The sequence below is a fragment of the Buceros rhinoceros genome, unplaced genomic scaffold (genome assembly GCF_000710305.1).
Source record: "Buceros rhinoceros silvestris isolate BGI_N320 unplaced genomic scaffold, ASM71030v1 scaffold2091, whole genome shotgun sequence".
NCBI classification, from domain to species: Eukaryota; Metazoa; Chordata; class Aves; order Bucerotiformes; family Bucerotidae; genus Buceros; species Buceros rhinoceros.
Window position 1 is genome coordinate 923 of NW_010395769.1, and position 15194 is coordinate 16116.

At 38.0% G+C, this 15194-nt stretch overlaps 1 protein-coding gene across 1 annotated transcript; it reads left to right on the plus strand.

Moving 5' to 3' along the window:
- The first annotated feature begins 2525 nt into the window (after window positions 1-2525).
- ALG12 (ALG12, alpha-1,6-mannosyltransferase) lies at window positions 2526-13096 on the plus strand. Its single transcript, XM_010145640.1, has 9 exons — window positions 2526-2827; window positions 2976-3108; window positions 3622-3795; window positions 4989-5183; window positions 6478-6581; window positions 7068-7291; window positions 7977-8146; window positions 8342-8417; window positions 12298-13096. Exons 1-9 carry the CDS (start codon window positions 2591-2593, stop codon window positions 12527-12529), a joined length of 1545 nt encoding a protein of 514 aa, XP_010143942.1. The 5' UTR covers window positions 2526-2590; the 3' UTR covers window positions 12530-13096.
- The last annotated feature ends 2098 nt before the right edge of the window (window positions 13097-15194 follow it).

A 15194-nucleotide genomic window follows, 5' to 3' on the forward strand; every position in this document is an offset into this window, starting at 1 on the left:
GTTGTATGGGTCTGAGGAAGATTCTGCCAAAGTTGTTAGAACGTTAATGACAGATAAAACTAGTCTTATTTGCTTATGATATTTCTCTAACCTTCATTATTAAAATATTTTATTAAATGAAAATCTGTTTCTGTGTTTTTGGCATTTAAAAATAAAAGCTGTAATTGCAAGTATTTTGCCTTTATATAGCAAATTTATTTTAAACATCCAATTCAGTGTCTACCTGTCTTGATAAATTCCACTTGAATTTTGAGGCTTGTCAGCATCAGTTTTCAACAGAGCAAGTTATCTTGAGTCTTGACAAGACAACTGAATTTATTAGGCTTTATCTCAGAAACCTAGGTGTTTTCTTCATGCTTTGGTTTTTTATCTTCTAGTGTGTTTCCCTTCAGGGAATCCCAGTATGTATAATGCATGTATTTACTTATCTTAAAAATGTAGGACTATGCTGGCAAGCTTCAGGCATACAAAGGGATTGGAGTCGACAAGATAATAATAGAAAAAAGCCTCCTGATAAACTGTGAATGGGATAGCTTCACTGTCATTCTGATGATTTAAGGTGTTGGGGACTGATTATCCATGTGGTGATCAGCTGAAGGTGTTGGGAGCAGGCTGTGTTGTAGAGTGGTCAGAAGATAGTGAATGCAATATTTATGGGTGAAGGGAACATCTTTTTATTGCACAACTGATCTAGTTAGGAAAGGAAAAATGGAGCTTCTTGGCAGTTGGGTCCTTTTATGAGGAATCACTGAGTCCAAACCTATCTGGAAGCTGTGGAGTGGCAGTGAGGAATACCTGCTGTGCCAGGGCTTATTCCGTGCTGCTTCTCATGACACGCAAACTATGCAAATGCTTGTGTCGCTACATGCAGCGGTGGATTGATCCTTCAGTGTCTGTTTTTCTCTTGGGTCAGTTTGGCCAGAAACATGAGATCCCTCTGTATTTACTGGAAGAATTCATCAAGACAGCCTTCTAGAATTTGTGCAAGATAATTTGCCCCATGCAGAGGCTTAATTGCTGGCAAACACTTATTGAAGTGGCTCCTGGTGGCAGTCCCATACCTCTTCTACCTCTGCTGTGGAAAAATTATTCTCTTGTAGCATAACCCATTTTTATTCATCCTCTTGAAGAACTAATATTAGGCACAGGTTAAAAAGACTTCTTCCCACTTCCTGGGATGTCATGTTTGTTTAGGCTCTTACCATTGCAAAACAAGCCAAGAATCCAAAGGACCTACCAGAGAACTCTGTCTTTGACCCCAGGGTTAGGGCTTCTGTAAGAGTCTGTAACAGCAGCAGTCAAGAGAAAAAGAGATGCAATCAGTGAGGTATAGAAAATAATATGCAGATACATGTAATTTACAGGAAGTACACGAATTTGGGGATTTATTGGTGTTAGCTGGGAAAATAAGGAACATTAGCTCACTTGATTTTTTTTTTTTTTTTTTGTGAATTAACAAGACAAACATCAGTTCAGGAAAAGGTCATGCTAGGAAGCAGTAGCTCAGGGATCCTAGCAAATCTGATGACTATCTGACATCTGTTTGATGGAGATATTTAGACCAAAACATCTCTAACGAAAACCCCAGCTGTACCTTAAAGGTACTGTTTTTAAAGTTTTGTTTCTGGGAGAACAGAACAAGATTAACAATAATCAAAAATCTCTTGTCCTTATTAAACTGTAAATTTACACTGAGTGGGAGGCTTAAATTAAATGAACATTGCCATGTTTTTGCTGGAAATGGTCGTGGAAAAGAACTTTCTTTTTTTCTTTTTTGGTTTTTTTTTTTTTTTTTGTACTAGTTTATAATCTGAAACTAAAAGATATGAGCTGTTTACCCATGACACTACTTACTTGCCCTGGCATCACCTGCATATGTGATTTTATCATAATGATAAAATACTACCATAAGAATAGCTCAGCAGTGTCTGAAACTAAGCACTAGGGAGATACGGCCTTTGTTTCTGGGTAGCAGGGTGAAGGATGGGGGTCAGACCATCTTGTGCCATAATGACACATGGTGTGGGTGCCGAAGAGGATTTGTCCTTCACTTGCTCAGTCCAGACCCAGTTGCTGGCACACTGGTAAACAAAAGGTCAAAGTGCTCTCTTCCGAACAGTTTCTCATCCTCGTGGTTCCTCTCCCACTAGTTTCAGAGTCCTGGACAAGTGACATAGTGTGTTCTGAAGATCACATGTAAATCCAATGTGAAATCAAAGCGAGAGTAAATTATAAAGCTGTCTCTGCCACAGAACGCAGACATAATTGCGGTGGCGCTCTCAGCAATGGTGGCAGTATGGGATGTAAAGGGAAGTACTTCCTTAGGTAGGATTTATGTCATCTGAGGATTTTAAGGTGAAAACTAAAACCTTTACATCTACAGAAGCTGGCATAAATCCTGAAACGCTGCCTGAATATGTCTGTGTCTATCTACTCAATTCATTGAATGTGTTAAAAAAACAAACCAAAAAAGAACAACAAAAAAACTCAACAGATGTATTATTTATTAGTCTTTTCTAAAACTTTTACAGTACTGTAGTATGTTTTCCTTGCGTTATCAATCTCTTTTTCTGTTGGTACACTTCATACCATGTTATTAATGTATTTTCTTTTAATTTTTCTTTTTAGTAATAATAGCATTTATGAGAATTTCGAATCCAAGATGGCTCAGAAGAGGAGCTCGAGTGGACGGTCATTCCCACTGCTGCTGCTGCTTATTATTGTGGCCTTTATTCATTTAACTGTCTGTCCTTTTACAAAAGTGGAGGAAAGCTTTAACCTACAAGCTATCCATGATGTGGTGTACCACCAGTTCGACTTGGATAAGGTAAATTGTTAGGAAGGGCTTTTTTGGACACGGTTAAAGACCTCTATTCCCTGCTATATGAGTAAGATAACTAGGATAAATGATATCCACATTGCATTTTTCCTTTGTTTCTGATTCGCCCGTCTTACTTAGATTTTTCTTTTTGCAGTATGACCATCATGAATTTCCTGGAGTTGTCCCAAGAACGTTCCTTGGACCAATTTTTATTGCTGCTCTTTCCAGCCCAGCTATATATGTACTTTCTGTGCTGAGAATGTCCAAGTTTTACTCTCAGCTGATAGGTACGCGAACTTTAAATTGTCAGAGTAGAGATGTTTTTATAGAGATGTTCTTCTCTCTGGACTAATTGGTGACGTTGTTGTAACATTCAGTATTTGGATCAATGGTTAAAACATGATACTGTTTTCCTTAATGAGGGGTTTGGCCAGCATGGCAGTTCCATCCCCTCTTTGGGGTGGGAAAAGCACAGAGAAATGTTAGCATAGAAAAAGCAAATGTCTTCAGAGAGTACATTCCTATACATGTGTACTTCATGAACACTTCAGAAAATACTGTTCAACTTGGACATAGAAGCGTCGACCTTTGTACAAAAGTATCAGATGCGTTAAAAGTGGATTAAAATAGATAAGCTAACGGGGAAGTTCTGGGGTTTTTTTGTTCTTTTGAAGTGGGTTATGTTGTGTTGTCTTCAGTATTATTATTTATAACTTCTTTCCGTTACGTTAAGTAACATGGTTGGTCATCGGCAGTCTGTCTGATACTACTCTTATTTCCCATTTGTATTCTTCTGACAGTCCGAGGAAGCTTGGGGCTCAGTGTGATTTATGCATTGTGGAAGTTGCAGAAAGAAGTTAGAAAGCAGTTTGGAGCAACTACATCAACAGTCTTCTGTCTCATCACTGTTACTCAGTTTCATTTGATGTTTTACTGTACACGAACCCTCCCTAATGTGTTTGCACTTCCTTTTGGTAAGTAATCACATACCATTTTAAAATACAAAAATTCTTATCAAAAGTATTGATAGTTAAAGGACAGAAAATGTATGGTCAGACTAAATTAATATATGTGCTTGATTAAATTGTGTGATAACAAGACCAGAAAACTTACATAGTTGTGATTTTTTTTTTTTTTTTTCCCCTCTCTATATGCTCACAATGACTTTGGATCAAGTTTTATTGAATCTGAGTATATGCAGCGTTTGTAAGATGGCTTTGGTTAACTAAAGGCTTGAGTGCACATGTCTTATACATAAAACACAGAGCTATTGAAAAGGTAGTAGGTACAACTGCGGCTCAAAAAAAAATCTGTGAGCTCAGACTATGCAGGAAACAGCTTTCTCATGAGACTGTGGAACAAACTCCCACTGCAACATCACTTACTGTAAAGGGAAAAAATCAAAGTCAAAACCTTACTCTACACATACAGTTTTTCCCCAGAGATGATGAGAGGAAAGATTAACCACATGTAACAGGTATTAGCCGAGTCACTTAATGCTGCAGTGCAAGTTATTCAATTAATAAAATCACGAGGTTGTTGTAAGAACCTGTATCGATCACAACTGAAAAACAAAACAGAAAGCAGTCGATTACTGTGTAATAATAAACTTCTGAGTTTCTGCAGGTATTAAAAATACAAGTTGTTTCTTGGTTTCGTACTATTAATATTTTGCACATTTTTCTTAGGATCATGACCACTTTACTAGGTGGTCTGTAGTCTCATTTTCCTAATGGAAATGGGTTGCTGTTATCATGAATACAGGATATACTCAGCCAAGAGAATAAACTATCTCCTCAGCTAATCCTGAGCAATAACAATTATAAATTGTGGTTTGAAAGGCTTTTAGTACTCACTTGAGGTTTGGGTTTTTTTTGTTTTGTTTTCTCAAAAACTATTAAATATATTGTCTGGGAAGAGTTCCCGTGTGTTCTCTCTGTGGATAGGAAAAGTATAATTACTTCAGCATCAACAGTAGAGAATTTTGTGTTATTCCAAATTACATTTCTCTGACAGAGGAAGAATTTCTGGACTAGAAAGGGTAGGAAGACCAAGAGAGCATTGGTGGGAAGTTAGAGGAACGAAATGCTAGCACTGAGAAATGTATTGCCCCTTAGAAAATGAATAGTTCAGTGTCACAGATGGTGTGTTTGACTTATTTTTGCAGTGCTCCTCGCATTGATGTTTTGGATACAGCAAAAACAAAGGCCATTCATTTGGTTCTCGGCTTTGGCAATTATAGTCTTCAGATCAGAGCTCTGCATATTCTTAGGCCTCATGCTCCTGGTGATGTTATTAACTAAAAGAATCTCCATTTTCAAGGTGCTTTCCCACGCTGTTCCTGCTGGAATTTTTTGTTTGGGTAAGTGTTTGCTTGGAAAAAAAAATGCCACATAATAATTCCAGAGATTTGACTGACTTCTCTGGTGACCTTCCTCTTAAGGGTTGCTTTGTTTGTTTTGGTTTTTTTTTAACCCCCTCCCTTTTTTTTTTTTCTTGTATCTGATTCCATTTGCTAGTAATATGACAAGGTTGTTTATTTCTTTGAAAATTTCCATGTGAATAGGAAATAGGTGTGCACAGAGCCGTAGAAAGATGCTGTGACCCAGGCCTTTAGAAGCTTACAGTACAATGTCCTGGTCTTAAAAAGGCTTAGATGTGCAAGTTGACTTTAGTATAATTAGTACCTGATTGTTGCTACATGTGCGTGATCAGTTGTAGAATCTATTGCTATGACGACAAGCAGGGATACTGAGCCAAGAGGGTTATGGGAAAAGTCACAGTTCAGCTCTGTTTTTTTATTACGTTAATTTTAATAGCTTAAGTGATTATCCGTGCTAGAGAGGTTGAAAAATCCCCTTGTCTCTACCCATCCACGGAAGGCTCATGCATATGCATGTAAATACTCTAAGCTTCTCTGATAGCCTACCTAATTAAAAATGCTGTCGTCAGATGCCTGATGATGACCTGTGGTAGCATGCTGTCCTTTCCACAGTGTGGACAGTAGATACAGTAAAAGATCATGCCACGTGCATTTGGAGGCACCTCACAGCGTAAGCGTTTGGAGGTCCCGTGGGGATTAGTCGCTGGTACTCCCATTCTCTCTCTGGGCAAGCTGCTTAAATACCAGAGCAGTTTTCTTAGAGCTGAGTGGGGGAGATGGGGCTGACAGACTTGCTGCTCTTCCTGTCTTTTTTGCCTTTCATTCCTTATCCTCCTCCTCTCCTCCCATCTAATAAATAGTAGCAAACTTCTAGAGATTGGTTTTCTTAGCAGCTTTACGATAAAAATCCATTTAGTAGCATTTGAAGTTAACCCGGGTTCCTTACCATGCATTACATTTAATGCTCTAATATTCTTTTAAAACAAACTTAAATTAAACCACTGCTTTTCACACCTGGGGTCGGAGTGCATGAAATTTCAATCAGATGCCTACCTGAGATGCTTCTGTTAAGACCTACGTTAAGAAGTGCCTCCCTCCCCTGTATTTCCACTGCAAGGCAAACAAATTCAACTTTTCTGTGGCTTTGGGTGAAGCTTGTAATGCATGTTGCAGTTTACGTTGATCTCATCAGTAAATGTGCAATTTGGATCTGCTAGTTTGCTTTTCCTCAGTTTGTAATTCATGCAGATTTGTATTTCTTTAATTCTTTCAGGGCTAACGGTTGCTGTGGATTCTCTGTTTTGGAGGCAACTTGTGTGGCCCGAGGGGAAAGTGCTCTGGTATAACACAGTTTTAAACAAAAGTTCCAGCTGGGGAGTATCCTTTGAAATGTCCAGGGAAAAAGATCCATTGAACACTACCAGCCAGAGCAAAGACTTGATGTAACCTACTCCTAAGACTCAGTTATGCTGTTAAATTCTACTTTTCATCTAGTATTTTATTATTTGAAGCTTATGAGACAGTTTGTTTCTTAGATCTTTCTGTAAATCTTAACTTGCCTCTGCTGACTGTTCCTCCTTGCTTCCTTGTGTGCTACCAGTGTAAAGCCAGGTTTCTTCCCCTAGGTTTTCCATGTAGCCCATCGTTAGTGCTGGTTTGATGTGCCTCTGTTGGGTGATGTGAATATAGTTAAGGAACCGCTTTTATTTCTTAAAGGGCAAGGCAGAAAACCAAATGCCTGGAAGAATGTGATTTACAAAAAGTGTACTCCATATTTGCAAAATATGCATGTACTACTGTAAAGAATAGCTACTTTACTCGTTAGCAGTGAAAGGATCCTTAACTCTCCTTTGCACCTTGAAGACCTCCCCCTTCCTGTGGTATTTCTATTCAGCCCTGCCTCGTGCTTTGGGATGCAGCATTGTATTTGTACCTCTGGGTGTAGCGGAGAAGAGAACTCGGATATTACTTTTGCCAGCGCTGGGCTTTATTTTCTTGTATTCGTTTCTCCCACACAAAGAGCTGCGTTTTATCATATACACTTTCCCTGTCTTCAACATAGTGGCTGCTAAAATGTGCTCACGAATGTAAGTTCAAAAATATGTGTGGTTTTTTGCATTTTCAGAGGAAAAAAAAAGCAAAACTATTATTACTATGAGATCCTAATATACTTTAGAAAGGAGGTCTGTATCATTGTACCCATTCCACTAACAAGAGACATGGAAACAAAGTTAAATGATTTCACAAGGCCATTTGGGAAGAGTGGGGAAGGTTAGAGAACAGAGCCCTGGTTTTACTGTTATGCTGTTACAATTCAGTTTATTTTATCGACCAGAGAAAAAGACGCATTCCAGTGTACTACTGTGTTATTAACATAACTTATCTTAGGAGGTAGTTTAATATACAGCTGGGGCTCGTGAAGCAGGGAGTTTGTGTTACATAGTTAAACTTGGGTACGTTGAATAAACAAGTTAAACTCTGAACTTCTTTGAAAGAGAATACATTCATAGCTAAAAGTTTTAAATAGAGAAATATTTGGCTTTATTGATGACCTTGTATTAGCTTTATTAATGAGAATATTTTAGTTTAAATGTCACTAGAAGCTAGTCTTTTAGAAATTGATAATTAATTCTACACAGTTGTAATAAAGTTTGTATTAATCTTTATTATCTAGCAGTGGAGTTTTCATAAAACTTCTGTCACAATAGTCTATGACCGGTATGAAAAAAAAATAACAGTTTATTCTTACTCATTTCCCCCCCCCGCCAACAGTCTGAATAACTACCGTAAATCCTGGCTGTACAAACTTGGATCGTCCTTTGTTATAATGCATCTTCTAGTTAATGCTGCTTATTCAGGAACATCTTTATATGTTTCACATTTCAATTATCCTGGAGGAGTCGCAATTCAGAAGTTGCACGAGTTGGTACCTTCAACAGCAGGTATGTAAAGCTGGCTTGAGGAATTTTCACCTAATTACAATTGATTTTTTTTTTCTGCTAGTATATCCTTATATGTGTTAGATATTACTTCTTCACACTGACATGCATCTTATCTGTTACTATTTCATTAATTTATTAACCAGAGTATTCTTAGAAGAAATTTGAAATGGTATTTTGTTTTCTCTGTTTATGTAGATGTCTCTGTTCATATTGATGTGGCTGCAGCACAAACAGGAGTTTCTCGGTTTCTAGAAATCAATTCAGATTGGAGGTATGTTATGAACAACGTATTTTGATGTAAAGACAGGAACCTGCTTTTCCTTTTTTAGTATATGCACAGGGGTGACCATCAGCTGTGGTTTCTGGTACGGCATATTGATTAAGCCAGGTCAAGAACAATGTGAATCTTCAGAGAACTTTGTGTACAGTGCTGCCATTTCAGAAATAGAGCACTGCAATGTTGTTCAATTGGTTTAGTTGGTTCTGGGTTGCTGAAAGAATGTAGAACCTTTTAAAGACACCAGAAACTGCAAAAAATTCTTAAGCTTACTAGAACACCAAGATCTTTACTGCAGCTGTGTTTGGTATCTTGATCTTGTAAAATACAGCTGTAGATGAACACTTCTATCCTCTTGGCAGAACAGTGTATATAATTGTGGGGGTATATTCTAATTTTTTTTTTTTTGAACAATGTGTGGCAATATGAGGCTTACCTATGTATTAATATTCAAACTCTGGTTTTGGGTGGAACATCCTTCCCATAGATGGTATAGAAGTTGCTGTTGTGGACTATTGGTCACATTCATTGGCTCTGAGAGAAAGCAGTTGAGTGCTTTGTTACCATGACCAGCAGTGATGTGCAGTCTCAAGAATCAGAACATTGAAATGAATAGTAGAAGACATTTGTGGGATGTCATCGTTTTTCAGGATGCAGACCGAAAAAAAGGCACCCTTCTGATTCTTAGGCCTACCCCTTCAGCTGAAGTGTAGGTTTCTAATTTAAAATGTCATCTTAATGAAAATGATTCAACAGAAAGTGACACAAAGCCTCACTTCATACTTGCACAAAAAAAAAAGCAATATAAGCAGATTTTGATTTAAGAAGTACTCTGAGCATAGAGTTCTTTTTCCCCAGTTACAGTCTTCAGAGTCAGATGAACAAACATAATTGAATTATTGGTATGTTCAGATAAAAGTATTTTTGAAGTAAAGAGGAAGAAGGTAGAAGTATGCTTCTGGGGAAATTACAAAAATCATTGAGCTTGCTATGCCTTATTTTATTTCCATGCTCTCTCACAATACTGTGATGGTACAGACAGTTTAAAGCTGAATTGCCTTCACAGTTACCAAGCCAATGTTTATTTCAAATTGGTTTTTTGCGTGTTCAATCTTGATAAAGTCTTATGCCATGAACAGTCAGGAGCAGACATTAAACTATTAGCATACAAGTGACAGAACACACTAGATAGCTGCTTTTTTAATATAATTCAGTACACATACTAGTCTGAATAAAACTTTACTCTCTACAATGCTTATTTTCTATGAGGTGGGGCTTTGGGATTGTTTGGGCTCAGAAGGCTGTAGTGTAGTGGGATTGGAAGGTGAACAATGTCACTGATGGATGTGTCATAGTGTTGCAGCTACAGAGCAGTTTGTCTCTCTCACTTTTATCTTTACTTATAAAAAAGCCTCAAGGGAGGGTTGATTCATCGTAAAGTTCCACATTAAAAAGTAGGCAAAATCCACAACTGAGCATTGTACACAGGACTACCACTTAGACAGCACAATAGTGCCAAGTTTAATGGTGCCAGCTGTCCATTTTCTTGTCATCCAAGGGAGTGACAGCCATTCAGGTGAGTGAGAACTAATTTACCGTTGTCATAGACTGCGTACATCAGGTGAAAACAGATTTATGGATGTAGAGCCTATGAAAGCTAATGATTCATCAGGATAACTGCAATCCATAAATTAAAGTGTCTTCAAGTTAACAGCTCTCAGTGGTGTGTGCAGATTAGATCTATTTGCCTCAAGAAAGATGCAACCGATCCATTATTTTTCTTCCAAAGGAGACTGAAAGAAGCTTAATGCAGAGTCTTACACAGGACAGGTGTTACAATCTTGTTTTCAATTAGTGCAGTCTCTTTGAACCAGGAATAAAGATGCTGTGCAAGCTTAAAGTATTTAAAAACAATAAAATTCAGAAATGTTTGCAGCTAGATGAAAGGCCCTTTATTTGCTGATGAAGAAAATGCAAAATTAGTAGTTGGTAAAGTTGTTAAGAAGTATGTCATCCCTTCTGCAAGTCCGGACGCATGTACCATCCTAAGTGGTATTGTGATCTTTTCTGGAAGAGCAGATGAAACTACCATGTAATTTTTTTTTTGAAGAATAAAGGACTTGTTCAGTGTGCAAACTCTTAATTCTGCATTATGTGGTGTATTTATGGACACCTCTGGATTTTGTCAGCCTGGGGTCTGTTCTGGGTTGCGAAATTTTTTTTGTAACAATCCACATAAATCCTCTAGTCTGCTGAGAATATTTGCTTTAATATCTTAAATGTTAATGACTGCTATGTCAGGGAGCACTGTAAAAATATAAATTGAGATTGTTTCCAGTTTTGCACAGAGATTTCAGGCAGATGAGAGACCAGGCCTACAAAGACACGTGATGAAAGACGCAGCCTGGATTTACCTCTAGGTGTGTTTTAAGAGTGTGTAAGGTTGGGATTGCACCACTTCTCTACCAGTGTCCATGCCTGTAAGGAAAGCCATAGCCTTGAGTAAGTTACTTGTGAAACACATGGGAGGAATCAGGTGCCTGAGGATAGGAGCTCCAAAAGCTGGCAGAAAACAGTTCACAGAAATGGCCAACAGAAGGGGTGAGGAACTGGGCCCTACTCTTCACTTGGGTTACAGAGCATGGACACTCTTTTATAGTCATAGACAAGCGAAAGGTGAGTAACCTCCGTCTTAAACTCCGTCTCCTGGACTGTTACTCAGAATTAGTGTAGACATTTTTCTGGGATATAGAGCCAAGATTCGAATCCAGGACTCCCACTTTTGGAAGCACACTTAACAGTGGTCTCTGGAGTGCTTTGGGGTGGACTTACCTTCATCTTTCCCTTTAAAGTTGTTAGATTGAGGACTAAATCAGGCTGCCATGTCCAGCATGAGAATCCTAACCCTTGGGCTGTATATTCCACCTAACTCTCTCCAGTGAATGAGTAACTAACTATTGTGAAGTAAAACCATATCTTAATGAGACAGTGACGGAGACCTATCTCAATTTCTAGAAAACTGGAGAGGTTCATACAGGTCTGTGAGGTAATAAACTTGAGTTCTGGCCTTTGATCAGACAAAGAGTGGCTGAACCTAGATCTTTCACATCCCTGCCAAATGCTTAAGTCACTTGTTTTCTCATCCTGTAAATTCTCTCTACAGTTAGATTGAATGCAACTCCTTTTAAGAAAGAACTGCAAGTTTACTTGTTAAATAGTTTTAGAAATTGCTAGTTACTTTTTATATATGTTGGTTACCTAAACAGGTTTATAAAAGCTGACCCAAAGTGACCTGCCCATAACAGATCAGGGAACTGAACCCAGAAATAACAAATGCCAAGTTAACACCATAATTACCAACCTGTTCTTTCTTTCCTACAGTGTTCACGGAATTCTTCTCCCCGCTGTTCTCTGAGGCTCCTACTTTAATGTATGACTACCAGAAGAGAAAGGTTTCTGTTGAAGTGCCTCATAACACTTCTTTAATTAAAAAAACCCAAAACAAACAAAAAACCCAACCCTCCACACTTATCCAAACCATAATTTTTACAGAGTAAAACTTAAAAATGAGCCCAGTTTTCTACAGTCTTAGGCTTTGGTGTCCTTTCTCAAATAGAACTCAAATAGAGAATTAGTGAGAAATTTTCTAGGAGTCACAATAGCAGCAGAAAGACCTGCATGGAATTACTGGCTCCCTAAACTCTTCAAAAATACTATTTTCTCCTCCAGTACTAATTAATTTAATCAAGAGATATAGCTGAGAATGTTAGAGTTCCTTTTGTGCTTCATCTTGGATGCTACGTGCCCTTGTTATAATGGAGATCTTTAATATGTAAAGAGAGGAATGTAAATAAGCCTTTTTTATTCTTTACAGGTATGACAAAAGAGAAGATGTTAAACCAGGAGACCAGTTGATGTTTTCTTACACGCACATACTGATGGAAACAAACCCTGTTCAAATATCACATTACAAGACAACCCACAGGCCACTGGCAAATATACCTGGCATCAGTAAAATTGGGTTGAACCTGACTGCACTACCTCCTTTTACTTTAAACTTGAAACCAAAATTAGTACTGTTGGAAAAACTTCCTGTATCATCTTGACTGTGAATTTTAAGTAAGTCTTTTGATGTAATTTTGCTGACGACTCACTAATCTTAAGACAGCAGCAAATTGTCATTCCAGCACTGCAGTTCAGCTTCTGTGGAAAGGCATGAAAAATCTCTGTACCGATTGGTATTTAGCTCCATCCTGTTTCTTACAAGTATTACAATGCATTCCTAGTCATATATATATATATATATACTCAAATTCTGAGTTGTATTGTTAGATACGTTTGGGAGAGACTGTGTACCAGTTTAGTGATATTAAGTAAAACCTGTCTACTTGGTTTGGGTAGCTGTCTGTTTCGTAACATAGCACAGGTATGTCCTAATTGTTCTATATAAGATACATAATGGAACAGGTTTGTGCTATGGCAATAATTTGATTTGTAATCTACACGTGCAAAGATGTATTACTTGATGTATCTGCAAGACTGTAACCCCCTCAGTTGTCACATTGCCTGTGTGAGACTTAATGATGTTATCAACATAGGAATGCCATGCTCGCTGTAGCTTCATCTCAATACCTAACTGCCCTGTAGGCTACCAAACTAAAGTGAAAATTCACTTAAAAAGCAGTTGGACCTCTTGACAAGCACTGTCTCATAACAGATTTGAGTATTAAAGGATGGTTATATTTATTCCGACAGTTCTCATGAATAAGAAGCAACTTGGATTTCACAGGAAAAAGAAATTTTAAAATAATGTTTCCCTTCTCTGCTGTAATGATATTACCTTAATTTGCAGTGCAAAAATTTACCTAAGAAAATATTCACTTGAATATACTTTTAAGATAGGTGCTTTTTTTTTTTTCCTTTTCATTAAGTAGTCCCTTGGGGAAGAAATAATCTGATGTCCGTTATGTTGTATTCTATAAAGTAGAATAAGATCGCATGCTCTGTAGTCTCTTCTTTATTAGATATTTTTGTTAAGCCTGGCTGCCTAGATTGCTGAATGGAAGAAGGGAAAACTATGGGAAAAAAAATAGGAATTTTGGTTAGGGCCAGTTGTAATATGATAGGAGCTCCGTTACCATAAAAAAAAAATTAAATCAGTATTGCCAAAATACTCGTGGGCAGAAAATCTCAGACAAACTGAAAACTCGAGTAAATTGTGCTTTACCTGTGCATGTTTCAGTTTTTAGGATGTTTTTTTTGTTTTATTCTCTAGATTATATATCAGAGGAACTGATCTGATGGGGTGGAGCCTCCCTGCCCCCTGCCATGGGGTTGCTGTTGTGCAAGCTCCGTCACCCTGAGCAGATCTGGCAAAGGCAACATGCCGAACTTGTTGGTCCAGTCTCTGGCTGCTCTTGAAATTGAAATCACTCAAGTATTATCATTTTGACTTGACTCTGGAAGAAAACTCAGCTTCCTCCAGAGCCAATTTGAACATCAAACAATTCATATGAGACAGAAGGAATTACATGTGCAAAGAGCTGAGAATTGGGAACAATACAAAGGAAAGCTTTTGCGTAAGGATAAAATACGTAAAAATACATAAAATCAATGATCAGGCTTTAGCATAACTGCCCCAGCCTGTAATTCACAACTCAAAAACCTAAACTAAACTATAACCTGCTCAAGCACTGCTGAAGTTAGTTAGGTGTGTGGTTACTCCAGTTTTCCAAATCCCTGGTTGTCACAATCTCTCTCCAGCTTAGTTCTGTTAACTAGAGAGAAAACTTGTGCTTCTAACATAGCCATCTCGAGCTAATGCCTGAAGCGCACCTTGCTCTGCATATGTGGTTACTGAAAAGCGTTTAGTTTTGAGATGTGCAGCCTGCTTGGCTTTGTTAGCCAAAGAGCTAGATCATGACCCACACAGTGCATGCAGCCAGTGGCTGTATGACTGGCTATTGTGACTGCATGGGAAACCCCTTCCAACATAGGCCATGGACATTATGAGAGCCCACACTCAGCATTAAAAAAGGAGCAGTGATCAGGATGAAGGTTACTGCAGTTTTCCCCCAAAGGGTGTTTTCAATAAACAAACAGTCCATGGAATAGAAACTAAAGCCATCTCTTCTTTCTCTTTCATTAACCTTCTCATCTCCAAGTCCCGTGCTGTCTTTCTTCAGCTCCACAAGAAGCAAGAGTGTATTTTCTTTAATCTAGATTAACATGAAATAAACTTCCCTTATATCTAAGAGGTCATTAAGGAAGGCTCTCGCCCCTTTTACAAACTTGAAAGAGGGTATGACAAATTCCTCTGCATTTGCAAGTGTAGGGGGAGGCCTTAAGTTACTGCATGAATGGTACAGGTAAGAGACATTCTGAAAACATCCTTGGTGGGATTTCTAAAGGGACTTTCACCAAGATTCTCATGACTATTCTAGTTCTTAAAAGAAAAATTCCTTTTGTCTTTACTAATTACAAACAACCCTAGCTTAGGGTATAGCTTTTCGTAATAAAAGCAGAAATAGGGTGAGTGTATTCAAATAACTGAGGGTTGAATTAACCCAAGTAAAGCAAAAGACAAACAGTACAGTCCATCTATAAATTGTTACATCTATGACATTTATTCACAGGATGGAGTTGTAAATAGAATGCATTTAACATGTATAATGCTGCTGTAGAATGGAATTTATTTTGGGATTTCTTCTTGAACTCCCCAAAGGTCAAACGTTGCATAGTATAATGCATTGCATTTTGAAGTGTGACTTA